This window comes from Gastrolobium bilobum, unplaced genomic scaffold, assembly GCF_033153095.1.
Source record: "Gastrolobium bilobum isolate Gb01-03AN ecotype WA unplaced genomic scaffold, APGP_CSIRO_Gbil_v1 utg10138, whole genome shotgun sequence".
Classification (NCBI taxonomy): Eukaryota; Viridiplantae; Streptophyta; class Magnoliopsida; order Fabales; family Fabaceae; genus Gastrolobium; species Gastrolobium bilobum.
In genome coordinates, this window is record NW_026898403.1 from 384,179 (window position 1) to 398,043 (window position 13,865).

At 38.0% G+C, this 13,865-nt stretch overlaps 1 protein-coding gene across 3 annotated transcripts; it reads right to left on the reverse strand.

The window, feature by feature from the left end:
* Positions 1 to 219: 219 nt before the first annotated feature.
* LOC133315787 (uncharacterized) lies at positions 220 to 5,805 on the reverse strand. 3 transcript variants are annotated; one of them, XM_061517459.1, is made up of 5 exons: positions 5,584 to 5,805; positions 4,411 to 4,512; positions 1,252 to 1,393; positions 1,108 to 1,154; positions 220 to 587 (listed from the first exon to the last, which is right to left on the reverse strand). In XM_061517459.1, exons 1-5 carry the CDS (start codon positions 5,668 to 5,670, stop codon positions 372 to 374), a joined length of 594 nt encoding a protein of 197 aa, XP_061373443.1. In that variant the 5' UTR covers positions 5,671 to 5,805; the 3' UTR covers positions 220 to 371. The 3 variants fall into 3 exon arrangements, with proteins under 3 accessions (XP_061373443.1, XP_061373444.1, XP_061373442.1); XM_061517460.1 differs by having other exon boundaries at positions 220 to 561; positions 1,106 to 1,154; XM_061517458.1 differs by having other exon boundaries at positions 4,411 to 4,518.
* Positions 5,806 to 13,865: the final 8,060 nt, after the last annotated feature.

Below are 13,865 nucleotides of genomic sequence, written 5' to 3' on the forward strand. Positions count from 1 at the left end.
TGCACTTTAGTTCAAGGATGATGCAGTTCAACTAAGCACGCATAGAATAATCAATCACTGCAAATTCGTGTAATATTCCCTCTTCTTTTCCTGTACACTAGAAAATTTACACCCAGTATTATTTCCTCTTCGTTCAGGAGTGTTCCGTTAAGCATCGAGCAATATTTATAGTCGTTAAAACTCAAAACGGTCCCTCCATCACACAAAGATTAACCCAAGACGATAATTTTTTTGAAAGAGAACACATAATATGACATACAAAATTACAAATCTGTGAAGAAAAAATACGTTGATCATGAAAGTAAAGCTGATCATAATTTACTATTTGCAGAACAATTTTATGATACACAACCAAGTATTCAACGACACTACTAACTCTTGACGCTCCCAAAGAATCTTGAAAGGCGAACTGGACCATCATCTTCACTATCGGTTCCAGAATCCTTCCTTCTTGACTTGGGCTTCTTTTCCTTCTTTGATCTCTTAGACCTGGACTTGGATCTTCTTGACGTTCTCTCTTCTTCATCACTACTGGATGAATATGAGGATGACGAAGAGGAGCTCGATGCAGAAGATCTTCTTGAATGCTACAAAAGTAGAGTAATGAGGATGCCATAAAAAACTAAACATCCATAACCAAAATGATCAGATAAATCAACTGTTAATCAACATTGCATGGCTCATTAGCATTGTTCATCTCACAATTAACATAAAACCAAAGCCCATGTGATTTGAATCAGTTAGCTACAATAATTAAAAAGGAGTTAATTGTTTTGCAAAATAATAAACAACCTAGAGTAATTAAAACAATGATTTTAACTACTTCCGACATAAGTTGAAGGTTTTAACCAATGACTTCACTTAGACAAGCTAAGTTGACTCTCTTCCAGCCCTACATGTGGGACATTAAAACTTGCAGAATTTAACATTTCTCATTCTAATCCAAAGGAAAGACAGATATCAGCTCATAGTCACATTGAAGTTAAAGGGATAGTTACACTATCATTCAAATAGAAAACAAAAACATCAAATTTAACATTCAACTTAGTAGTTCTTCTCAAGGGAAAAGTAAATCTAAGTAGTAAAAGTTTTAGAAATCAAAAACACCTTTCTCTTTTTGCTGCTGCGCTTCTTCGAAATTTTGTCCCTCTTATCTGCAAAGTAGAATGATATGCAACAGTCACAGTTAGAAGCTTGGAACAGGAAAGCATTGGCAAAACCACCAAGTTTCTGCAACTTTACCACGCATACCTTTAGCATGTTTAGACTTACTACCAGAGTGATTGCTTCCTTGGGAAAGTTTGCGAGCCCTTTCAGCATCTAGTTGAGCTCTGTACTCTCTCATCATCCTATCTGCATCTGCTTCCAACTCCCCCTTTCTCATTTCTTCTTCCTAGTAAATAAGATACAAATCAAGTAAAATGTATTATATATTGAAGAAGCACAAATTAAATAACACTGCTACTGCCCTAGAAAATTGACACATGAAATTGCATGCATTTTGATTTAAGAAATAACTAGTATGCTAGAGCAAAAATGCAAATCCAGAGTATATCAGTCACACCACAAAGACGCAATAATTAACCTAATTACAAAAGCCTTTAGCAAGGATCTCCCCTGGGAATGAGCATAATCAGGAATGGATATTGGGGGCCAAAGAAATGACCTGAAAAATCATATATATTAAAAGCAATATAAGAATGTACCTGATCACCCCCTATAACTAGTTAATGTCAAAGAAAAGTATTTCCTCTTTGCTGCTAGGCTGCAAGTGTCCTTAATGGTTTCCTTTCCTAGTGGCTACAGTCAATCTCACGGCAAGGTCCACTTCGTTATGGCCATATGACAAGCACATCCCCTCTTTATTTTCAACATTACAGTCACTCTCCCTTACTATTTATTATTACATAACAATTACCTGAGACCTCCCTTGCTAATTAAGGCTGTTAACATAGAGACAACTAAAAATCAAGTGCAGCCAGTTGTACTTAAAGGTAGTTAATTTTCCTTGTAAAATTTTCCATCTATAATAACAGTGGTACCTTAGGATAAAAGGATTGACAATTGACACTTGACAGTTTAAGAGACTTGAATGTAAGTTAAACAGAAAACTTTTAAGTGAAACTAGTAGTATGTATCAAGGTATGATTTGCATACAACCAGTCTCTATTTTTCTACCAAACTCAGATCCAAGTAGTTCAACGAGTAGTTGTTGCAATATGAAATTAAAAGTGGGCAAAGTTCGTATGACATCTTTGGCCATACCCAAGGGAAGTTCTTTTAATCTCCAATTACATAAAGATTCACTTAGATTCAGATGAGACATTTGATCCATTTTGCACCAATAGACTTCTATCACTTGGTTCTCTTTGGAAACAGAGGCTAGTGAACAAGTGGGTTTGTTTGCATTTATTTCATTTTATTGACATGCTTCAGTTTAATGCTTAATTTGCTGGTTAGTTTGTCCAGTATTGTTTTCAAATGATGTTTTCTCATATCATGCCCAAAATAAAACTCCAAATGTAACCAGTAAATTTTAACCAGAACACAAACTAATGAGTTAATGAAAACACATGCACACACGCACGCACCGCACACCCCCACCCCAACACACAGAAATAATTATTTATAAAAGAAAAAATAGTAAGGCAGTAAATTATTGCATCTCTATAAATCAACTTTTCATTTCATGAAATAAATATTTTACATTGGTTTTCATTTAAACAATTATCATAATTCTTCTATTATTTTTTTATTTTAAGAATGTCTATATACAGCAACAAATCATGAAGGGTAAATATAATAGTCTAGAAAGAGTAGTTATCCTTGTGTATTCATTTTGATAAAATAAGGCAACAAGTTTTTACAGCTATGGTTTTGTAATTTATTTATTTTTTGTTTTTGGTATCCATGGTTTTGTAATTTTTATTTACAGATATTATGATATTAATTTTTCATTAATATAAATTGAGTTATTTGTTTATTATGCTTGAATTGTTATAAATTGATAAAAAAATTATCTAATAAAAACTAGACAATTTTATCACTGATATCTTATTTTTTTAAAGTAAACTAAATTTATTTTATAATAAGAAAGTTTGATGTTGTAGTTAAACTTAATAGATGTATTAAGTATTTAATATTAGAAGTAGTAAATTAAACTAAAATGCCCCTTGGTTTGCATAAATCACAGTCACCTTCCCTCTTATTTCAAGCGTTGCCTTTATGTTTGCTTTGAATTTTCATCAAGAGAAATTTACAGGTGAAAAATCATACAAAGGGAGGGTAGCAATCAGTTTGATTTACTCTTTTAAAAGAAGGACAAATTATGCTCCATTACCTTGAAGCTTGCCAAAGTAACAAGTCTACCGCAACTTGGTCATAAATTACACCAACCCCGTTTTTTGCCTTTAATTTAACACTGATAAATATTTTTAAGTAAATTAAATATAACTTTTTACTGATTACAATTTTAGTAAATCATATTAATAATTTTTAATTCAACATTGTTTCCCTTTAAATTTTGAATTGACATTTAAACTTCATAAATTGAATATGTATTTTTTCACGATTCCTTTAAATGAGGACAAAACATTAGTCACTTTAATAAAAATCTCATGAACCATTAGTTTTAATTGACAATGAAGCTTATAACTAAAGAGAATGGATATGACAAAACCCTACAAATTTCAACTAATAATGACAACCATTCTTACAATGAACTACAAAGGATTAACTGAACAACATGGCATCTTCTTATTTTCTTATGTTTTATTATTAATTAAAAAATAAAAAAGGAGTTAGAGCACATCCTTAATATGAAATGAGTAAAAATTTGATTATGGTCAGAACATGATGACATGAAAAGAGAATAAAATAAAAATTACACAAATTTCATTAGGGAAATGGACCAAACTTCAGGTATAGTTTAGAACTGATCTGAAATCTGGAGAAGAGAGCAAATGGAATAATGACAACAAGGGGCAAGAGGATGTATGTTCTAGACAATAAAGTATTAACAAAGAGATGGCAAATTGGCAATGTATAGATGTTAAAAACAATGAGATAATTCATGCACAATTTAAAACAACAATGGCAGGGATTGAAATAATAAAAAGGTTATAGTATATGTAGCTCAGATAATCAATGGATGGATTTTCAACTAATTCTGATCAAGAAGTAAGGTAGCCAGTCCATATATTTGGAAATATATAAGACTAAGTAGCAAAGAGAATAAATTGCCTGTTATTGTTGTAAACCAAAACAATTTCCAACTGAAAACTTGTTTACATAACATTGGAATGCAATTTCAATCCCCCCACCCCCCAACAACACCAAAACAAAACAAAACAAAAAAAGCATTTCTACTTTACTTATAAGAGTAAACATTTAAGGTTGTCAAAAGATTACCTTTTGTTTCTTTTTGTACTCTTCCCAGGTAATTGTGTGAGAGGTGTTAAGGCTAGCCAAACGAGCAGCATGCCAAGCTGGTGAATGAAATGAACCATCCACCTGCGACTGTCCTCATCAATAAAGGTCCAGGAGAAAAAAGAAAGAGATGCAACATTCGAGTATAATAAAGCATTATAATCCTATAATGTAATATACAGGAAAACAAGAAGAACAAATGCCATGGTGGGAAGCATTTCCTTCAAACAAAATTTCCATACCTCAGTTATAAAATTCTCCACTGGACCATATCAACCAAAAAAAAATTAAAAAAATCCAGAATAGTAATGTAAGATTCCTGTACGAAAGAAGATCCATGTGCATGTATGTGTATCAATTATTAATTCATTATTCCCTTAGTTCTGAAAAGGTTTAGTTCCATTGAAAACTAAAGGCATTAGAAAATATACTTTAAAAAACAAAAGCAAGACGAAAAAAGCAACAAGCTCTTATACAAGCTCGGGGCTTAAAGTGTCACTCCACAAGCTATTTTTTCCTAGTCAAATTTTTTATATTTTCTTTAACACCACTGGAACTCTTCCATTATAATTTAGTTCAGAGGTAATTTGATAAAATTGGCAATTGTCCAGGTTGATGAGTTGAAAGGAGTAAAATCAAAACTATGAGCTAAGAGAGATGCTTTGAAATCAAAGGGTTTCCGATTAAGTAGGTGCAAGATGGGAGTTAGCAAGGTTTTGGAGGGAAGATTAGGGTTTGGGATCAGATCATATCACAAGTTGCACGGTTTTAGTATCTTGAGTATAACACACATAGACATAAGGATTGGGGCGTAAATTTCGATTGCAAAGTACATACCAAGCTCGTGTAGTAATCAATGTATAATGTACAGAAAATCAATGTATGGGTCTGTTAAAGAGTATAGCTGCCAAGGTGAGGTGAACCAGTGTTAGATAGCAACAATTACTGTTAAAATATTACTGACATTCACTTCAGAATTCAAATATCATTCAGTGGATAAAGAAGCGCATGCATAAATTAAATGATAGGAAAAACTATTCCGCAAATTTTTGTTCATCCCTAATTTATACCTAATTTTTGTTTATTCCGTATAAATGGTAGGAAATGGAGTTAGTTGGGAGAGAAAGAGGGTTATTAGTATGAAAGGGTACAAACCATGCCGTCTTCAACATCGTCGGGGCCGGCGGAGCCACCGCCGAGCCTGGCTCTCTGCATAGCTTTGTACGCTTGATTTTTTCCCATTACTCTACAGATAAAAAAGATCACACAATCACCAATCGCTATATGATCATGCAGATTATTGCACCACACTCCACAAGAGTTAGACCACAATTCGATTCGAATTAGGGATTCAATATCCGAATCTGATTGCAATGTAGCTACCTACCTCTACCTGCCTTTGTTTGTTTGTTTAACCTTTATCGTTCTCCTCCTTCAGATTCAGAAACGCTATATGGGCCTAATGCACCTTTCAATATGGGCCTCTACCTTCTCTGACCTGTTTAACTGCTGTTAATTAACAATTAACTGAAATGCGTTTAAAAATAGAATCCAACTTAAAAAATGTAATAAAGTGTAGGAAATAGTAACAAAATTTAGTTTAAAAACTCAAAAAAAATTAATTAGACCTGTCTGTATGCATTTATATTTTCGATTAGTGTTAAAGAACCACTTCAACCCAAAACCTTAAGTGTTGGGTGAGGGCATTTTTAATGATTTATATTATTCTCTAACACACTCATCACACAAGATCCTTTTGGACTTGAAGTGTGGATATTGCACAGGCTCAATGTTTTTGGTTTTACCTTGTGCTTTTTTTTTTTAATTCCACTTGAAAGTGGGGAGCGGTGAGAATCGAACTCGTGACCTTGTGGTCACTGAAGCTCTGATACCATGTTAAAGAACCACTTCAACCCAAAACCTTAAAGTGTTAGATGAGGGCATTTTTAATGATTTATATTATTCTCTAACAATTAGTAAAGAATTTAGATAATTTATAGTAAGTCATAAATTTGAACTTTCATATAATAATAATAATAATTTTATTCATGTGTATTCTTAAAATACTAGTTATATGAGGTGTAGAGGGATGTGCAGCACGGTTGCGAAGGTTGGCTAGTTGCTATGTAAACTCATTTGGGGATACTGATATAAAGATACTTGAGCTCAAAGTATGTTGGTTAAGTGAAGGTCACAATGACTTCCACCATGTATAGTGCAAAAAAGGATGGTGTGCGTAGATCTGCAGATAGCTGAGTGAATAGAGAGTGCAACAGAGTTTCAATACGCGTGAGGCGATGGAGAGCATCTTTGGCACTAATTAGGGGTGTTCATCAATCGATTCAAACCGCAATAACCGAACTGAAAAACCGATAACCGAATAAATCGAAAAACCGAAAACTGAAAAAAAACTGCAAATTCTAATTGGATTGGATCGGTTTTCGGATTAATTAATAAAAACCGATCCAATATATTAATTTTTCTCTACCTACTTGGGTTTTTCCCCAATCATAACCCAAAAATTTCTAAATCAAAGATTTATTATCCCATCAACTGTTGGGCTTCCTCCTTTAATGCTAAGCCCAAGCCCATTTGAGGGGTTTCCTAAAAACCCTAACCCTAATTTCCACCTCCTCTATATATACTCATTAGTTGTGGGTGGAGGCTAAGTCAAATTTGAGAGAAAAATTATTTGATTGTTTGAGTAAAGCTTTATGCTTTGTATTTAAGAGATCTCTAGAGAGAGTTTGAGTGAAACATCTATAGGGTAGTTTGATTATCACCATTGTTGGAGAGGTTGAGTTAACCACCACATTGGTGTATTTGATTCGTTGTAACCATTATTTTCATAGTGGATTTTTGATCTGGACTAGGTCCCGTGAGTTTTTACTTCTTCATTCAAGAAGGTTTTCCCACGTTAAATCTGGTTGTGTTCTTCTTCTCTCTCTGCTGTGTTTACATTTTGATTTTTCCGCTGCGCTACCTGACCTGGTGAAATTCAGGCAGAGGTATTGCCGAGATCCGAGATCAGGATCTTGTTGATTGACTTCCGCACAAAGGCTGCTTAGCCGAGTTTGAGGGGAACCGAGTTTTCCCAACAGTGGTATCAGAGCCCGAGTTCGACGGGTTCTGAGGGAGACGAGATGGAGACCAGTGGCATAACTCATGATGGAGATATGTTCAAGTTGACCGCAGACAACTTCACTTATTGGAGACCGATGATGGAAGATCATCTCTACTGCAAAGATTTACATGAGCCCATTATCCTTGATGAGAGACCAGCAGACAAAACTGATAAGGAGTGGGAGATCCTGAGTCGGATGGCTGTAGCCACAATCAGGAAATATATTGATAAAAGCCTCTTTAAGTACGTGTCCGAGTTCACGAACGCGTATGAGTTGTGGACGAAGCTGGAGTCCATGATTCAGAAGAAGACTCCCAGGAATAAAGCATACCTGGTTCGCCGACTTGTGAAGCTTTAATACAAAACGGCATGAGCATGATTGAACACCTGAACACCTACAAAGGTATTGTGAATCAGCTGTCAAAGGCTGATATGAAAATTGATGAAGAATTACAGGCATTGCTGCTGTTTAGGTCCCGTGAGTTTTTACTTCTTCATTCAAGAAGGTTTTCCCACGTTAAATCTGGTTGTGTTCTTCTTCTCTCTCTCTTGTGTTTACATTTTGATTTTTCCGCTGCGCTGCCTGACCTGGTGAAATTCAGGCAGAGGTATTGCCGAGATCCGAGATCAGGATCTTGTTGATTGACTTCCGCACAAAGGCTGCTTAGCCAAGTTCGAGGGGAACCGAGTTTTCCCAACAGTGGTATCAGAGCCCGAGTTCGACGGGTTCTGAGGGAGACGAGATGGAGACCAGTGGCATAACTCATGATGGAGATATGTTCAAGTTGACCGCAGACAACTTCACTTATTGGAGACCGATGATGGAAGATCATCTCTACTGCAAAGATTTACATGAGCCCATTATCCTTGATGAGAGACCAGCAGACAAAACTGATAAGGAGTGGGAGATCCTGAGTCGGATGGCTGTAGCCACAATCAGGAAATATATTGATAAAAGCCTCTTTAAGTACGTGTCCGAGTTCACGAACGCGTATGAGTTGTGGACGAAGCTGGAGTCCATGATTCAGAAGAAGACTCCCAGGAATAAAGCATACCTGGTTCGCCGACTTGTGAAGCTTTAATACAAAACGGCATGAGCATGATTGAACACCTGAACACCTACAAAGGTATTGTGAATCAGCTGTCAAAAGCTGATATGAAAATTGATGAAGAATTACAGGCATTGCTGCTGTTTAGCTCGCTGCCAGAAAGCTGGGATACTCTGGTGGTGACCCTGAATAACTCGACTCCAGATGAAAAATTGAAGATGGATGTCGTGACAGACAGCCTCCTGGGCGAAGAATCCAGGAGAAGAGAACGAGGTACTTCGAGTACGTCTAAGGCCAACGTTGCTGAGAACAAAGGGAAATCCGACTCCCGGGGTAGAAGCAAAAGCCGGGGTAGAGGTCGTGACAGACGAGACAAGTCCAGAGGTCGGTCAAAGTCAAAATATGAGTTGAAGTAATTTTACTGTGGAAAGACAGGCCACAAGAAGCCAGACTGCTGGACCCTGCAAAATGATGAGAAGAACGGCTCTGTGAAGCCGGATCAGATTGTTCCCAAGAAGAGGGAAGACAAGAGCACCACTGCGGTGGCTGCCAACCCGGATGCCGAGATATTCCTCCTTGGTGAGGATAATTATTTGAATGTTGCATGTGATGACTGCACCTGGATTGTTGACTCTGGTGCCTCCTTCCACGTTACTCCACACAAAGATTTTTTCTCCTCTTATCGAGTTGGTGATTTTGGAGTCGTGAAGATGAGAAATCAAGTGACCAGTAAGATTGTTGGTGTCGATGATGTAACTCTGACCACGGATGTCGGGTGCCGACTTATGTTGAAGGATGTGAGGCATGTTCCTGACATGCGTTTGAACCTAATCTCGGTAGGCAAACTTGATGATGCCGGGTTAGTGAACTACTTCGGTAGTGTTAGATGGAAGCTGGCCAAGGGAAACTTGGTTGTGGCCCGAGGTAAGAAAGAAGGCTCCTTGTACGTGATGCAAGGAAAGATCAATGGCGGAGAAGCCAATTCTGTTCGAGATGAACCTAGTTTGGAGCTATGGCACAAGCGCCTCGGCCACATGAGCGAGAAAGGGCTACAGATCCTGAACAAGAAAGGATTATTGACCGGGTTGAAAGGCCAAGCGTTGGAGAGTTTCACGCACTGCCTAGCTGGAAAGCAGCACCGGGTTTCTTTTGTGAGACCGGATCAACCTAGACGACGCAGGTATATTCTTGACCTCGTCCATACTGATGTCTGCTCCATGTTGGAAAGATCCCTTGGAGGAGCTCAATACTTTGTTTCATTTATTGATGACCATTCCCGCAAAGTGTGGGTATATTTGTTGAAGTCTAAAGACCAGGTACTCCAATCCTTTAAAGAATTCCATGCTATGGTTGAAAGGGAGACTAGCAAGAAATTGAAGGTGGTCCAATCTGATAATGGTGGTGAGTATTGCGGCCCATTTGATGCATACTGCAGAGCGGCCGGGATCCGACTTGAGAAGACGCCCCCCAAGACCCCACAGTTGAATGGACTGGCTGAGAGGATGAACAGAACTATTGAAGAGAAGGTACGAAGCATGATATCCAATGCCGGATTACCGAAATCATTCTGGGGATAAGCCGTCAAAACCGCTGTTGACTTGATCAACCTCTCACCATCACGGCCACTTGAAGGAGAAATTCCAGAAGAAGTCTGGACAGGTCGGAAAGCGGCCTATAATCAATTGAAGGTGTTTGGATGCCGAGCTTTCGTGCATATCCCTAAAGATGAAAAGGCCAAACTTGATGCAAAGACTAAAGAATGCATCTATCTTGGTTCGCCGAGATGTGAGTTCGGGTTCCAACTTTGGGATCCAATCAATAAAAAGATCGTGAGAAACCGAGATGTGATCTTTCATGAAGATGAGACCATTCATGACATCTCGAAGCTCAAAGTCCGGGTTACTGTCAGACGAGAAGAATCCATCCCTCCTGTCCGAGCTGAAGCGGGGGGAGAAAATCATGAAAATGAAGAAATTGATGATCAGCAACAAGCTGAAGATGACCAAGACACTGAGGTCCGAGTTGATGATGAGATCCGGGATGAAAATGATGAACCGGGTTCTCAAGCTGAAGAACAGCCGAGATATCCAACTTGATAAAGAAGACCCTCTATGAGATACCCATTTGATGAATACACCGTTGTTGCTGAAGACGGTGAGCCTTAGAGTTATGATGAGGCTGTGACGAGCTCAGAGAAAGAAGAATGGGAAAAGGCAATGCAAGACGAGATGAAGTCTCTGCATGAGAATCAGACTTATGAGCTGACCGAGTTGCCTAAAGGAAGACGAGCTTTGAAAAATAAATGGGTTTACAAGATTAAGAATGAAGAGAACGGGTTGAAGCCGAGATACAAAGCTCGGATTGTAGTGAAAGGCTGCAATCAGAAGAAAAGAGTTGATTTTGAGGAGATTTTTTCTCCTGTGGTGAAAATGACCTCGGTCCGAACCGTGTTAGCCATGGCGGCTTCGATGGACCTCGAGGTAGAACAAATGGACGTGAAGACGACATTTCTTCACGGTGATTTAGAAGAAGAAATATATATGGAGCAACCTGAAGGGTTCCGAGCTACAGACTAAGAAGACTTGGTATGTCGGTTGAAGAAGAGCCTCTATGGCTTGAAGCAAGCACCTCGACAGTGGTACAAAAAATTTGAATCATTCATGATTAATCATAAGTTTGAGAAGACAGAAGACGACCACTGCGTATTTGTGAAGAGGTATGAGGCTGGAGATTTTCTGATTTTGTTGTTATATGTTGACGACATGCTTATTGTAGGGAAAGACAAATCAAGGATAGCCTCCCTGAAAAAGGCGTTGAGCTCGTCCTTCGCAATGAAGGACCTCGGCCCTGCAAAGCAGATTCTCGGAATCAAGATTATCCGAGATAGACAAAAGAAGCTACTGTGGCTGAGCCAAGAGAAATATATTGAGAAGATTCTGAAGAGATTCAGCATGGACAAAGCCAAAACAGTGAGCACCCCCCTAGCCGGACACATAAAGCTGAACCAGAAGCAATGTCCGAGATCTGATGAAGACAAAGATGAGATGATGAAGGTCCCGTTCCAATCCGCCATCGGAAGCTTGATGTATGCAATGGTTTGCACTAGACCCGACTTGGCGTATGTTGTTGGAATGGTAAGCCGGTATTTGTCAAACCCCGACAAAGAGCACTGGGAAGCAGTGAAGTGGATTTTTAAGTACCTCCGAGGTACGACTGACTTATGTCTCCGATTTGGAGAAGGCAAAGCCGAGTTGCAAGGCTACTCGAATTCTGATTTAGGGGGAGACGCCGACTCGAGGAAGTCGACTACATGATATTTGATGAGATTTGCCGGAGGAGCTGTCTCTTGGAAATCAAGACTTCAGAAATGTGTTGCACTATCGACAATTGAGGCTGAGTACATTGTCGTTACTGAGGCAAGCAAAGAGATGTTGTGGATGAAGAAGTTCCTTATGGAACTCGGCCATGATCAAGACAAGTACGAGCTGGGTTGTGACAATCAAAGCGCAATCCATCTTGCGAAGAATTCGACCTATCACTCCCGCACTAAGCATATTGATGTGAAGTATCACTGGATCCGGGATGTGATGGAAGGTGGAGAGCTCGAACTCGAACTCGTCAAAGTGCACACTGACCAAAATTGGTCCGACATGATGACAAAGCCGATTCCAACAAGAAAATTTGAAGACTGCTGTGAAGGAGCCGGGTTGATGCTGAAGCCGACGCATTGAAGTCGGAGGGGGAGATTTGTTGGGGTTCCTCCTTCAATGCTAAGCCCAAGCCCATTTGAGGGGTTTCCTAAAAACCCTAACCCTAATTTCCACCTCCTCTATAGGGGTGTTCATCAACCGATCCAAACCAATTCAAACCGCGAAAACCGAACCGAAAAACCGATAACCGAATAAACCGAAAACCGAAAAATCGAAAACCGAAAGAAAACTGCAAATTTTAATTGGATTGGATCGGTTTTCGGATGGGTTGATGAAAACCGATCCAATCCAAACCGATCCAATATATTAATTATCCTCTACCTACTTGTCCTTTTTTCAATCATATCCCAAAAATTTCTAAACTCAAGACCCATTAACTCATCAACTAAACAAAAAAAAAAACTTAGTCACGTCTCATCAACTATAGTATTGTTTACTGATATCTTTGTATTTCAATTTTTTTTTTAACAAGGGATAGGTTATTGTGCCTACTCCTATTTTACCTACTTTTGCCTACCCCTTTCGTTACCGTTCGATTACCATCTCATCCAACGATCCATATTTGTGATATAAAATAAACCTTTTTTTTCCCTTTCTTTCTTCTCACTTTCTCCCATACCCTTTCTCTCTCCTCCCCTTTCTCTCTTCCTCTGCCATATACCTATTTTTTTCCTTTATCGTTAATCTCTGCCCAGGTGAACGGTGCATAAGCATTTGAAATCAATTACCACAGCATTTGAAATCATCGTCAATATACATTAGTCTCTGTTTTTATTATTGTAATATAAATTTTCTCCTTCTGAATCAGTTTCTATCAAATTACCAGTGTCAATGGATTGAAAAATCACAACAAGTTTTTAGATCTGAAGAACAACATAAATTTTATAAAATAATAAGATTGAATCGATGACTAACAAAGAAGTTTTAATGTGATTCAAAAGATCTGTGCAGAGTTGGAAAAGATTCAAAATAAATAAAAAAATTAAAGAATAAAAAAAATTGATATTGGAAAAATCTGGAAAGAGGGTTAATTGGTGCCATTCCAGCAATTATGTTGATACAGATAGCCAATTAATTATTAGAAATTAAGAGTATCTATTATGTGGAAGAACAGATCGACATATTGAAGCAGAGACAAGGAGGATTCTGTGAACAGATCGACCTTGTGGCACCACCGCTTTGAATCACATCAAAACTTCTTTGTTAGTCATCGATTCAATCGTATTAATTTACAAGGATTAAAAATATCATTAGAATCGAACAGTTTGTCAGGAGATTGAGGTCCACGACGACAGAAGGGAAAAAAATTAGGTATATGGCAGAGGAAGAGAGAAAGGGGAGGAGAGAGAAAAGGTATGGAAGAAAGTGAGAAGAAAAAAAAGGGAAAAAAAGGTTTATTTTATATCACAAATATGGATCGTTGGATGAGATGGTAATCGAACGGTAACGAAAGGGGTAGGCAAAAGTAGGTAAAATAGGAGTAGGCACAATAACCTATCCCTTTTAACAAAGCCAATATATACAAAAGATGTTATTTGCACAATCATGAAACTA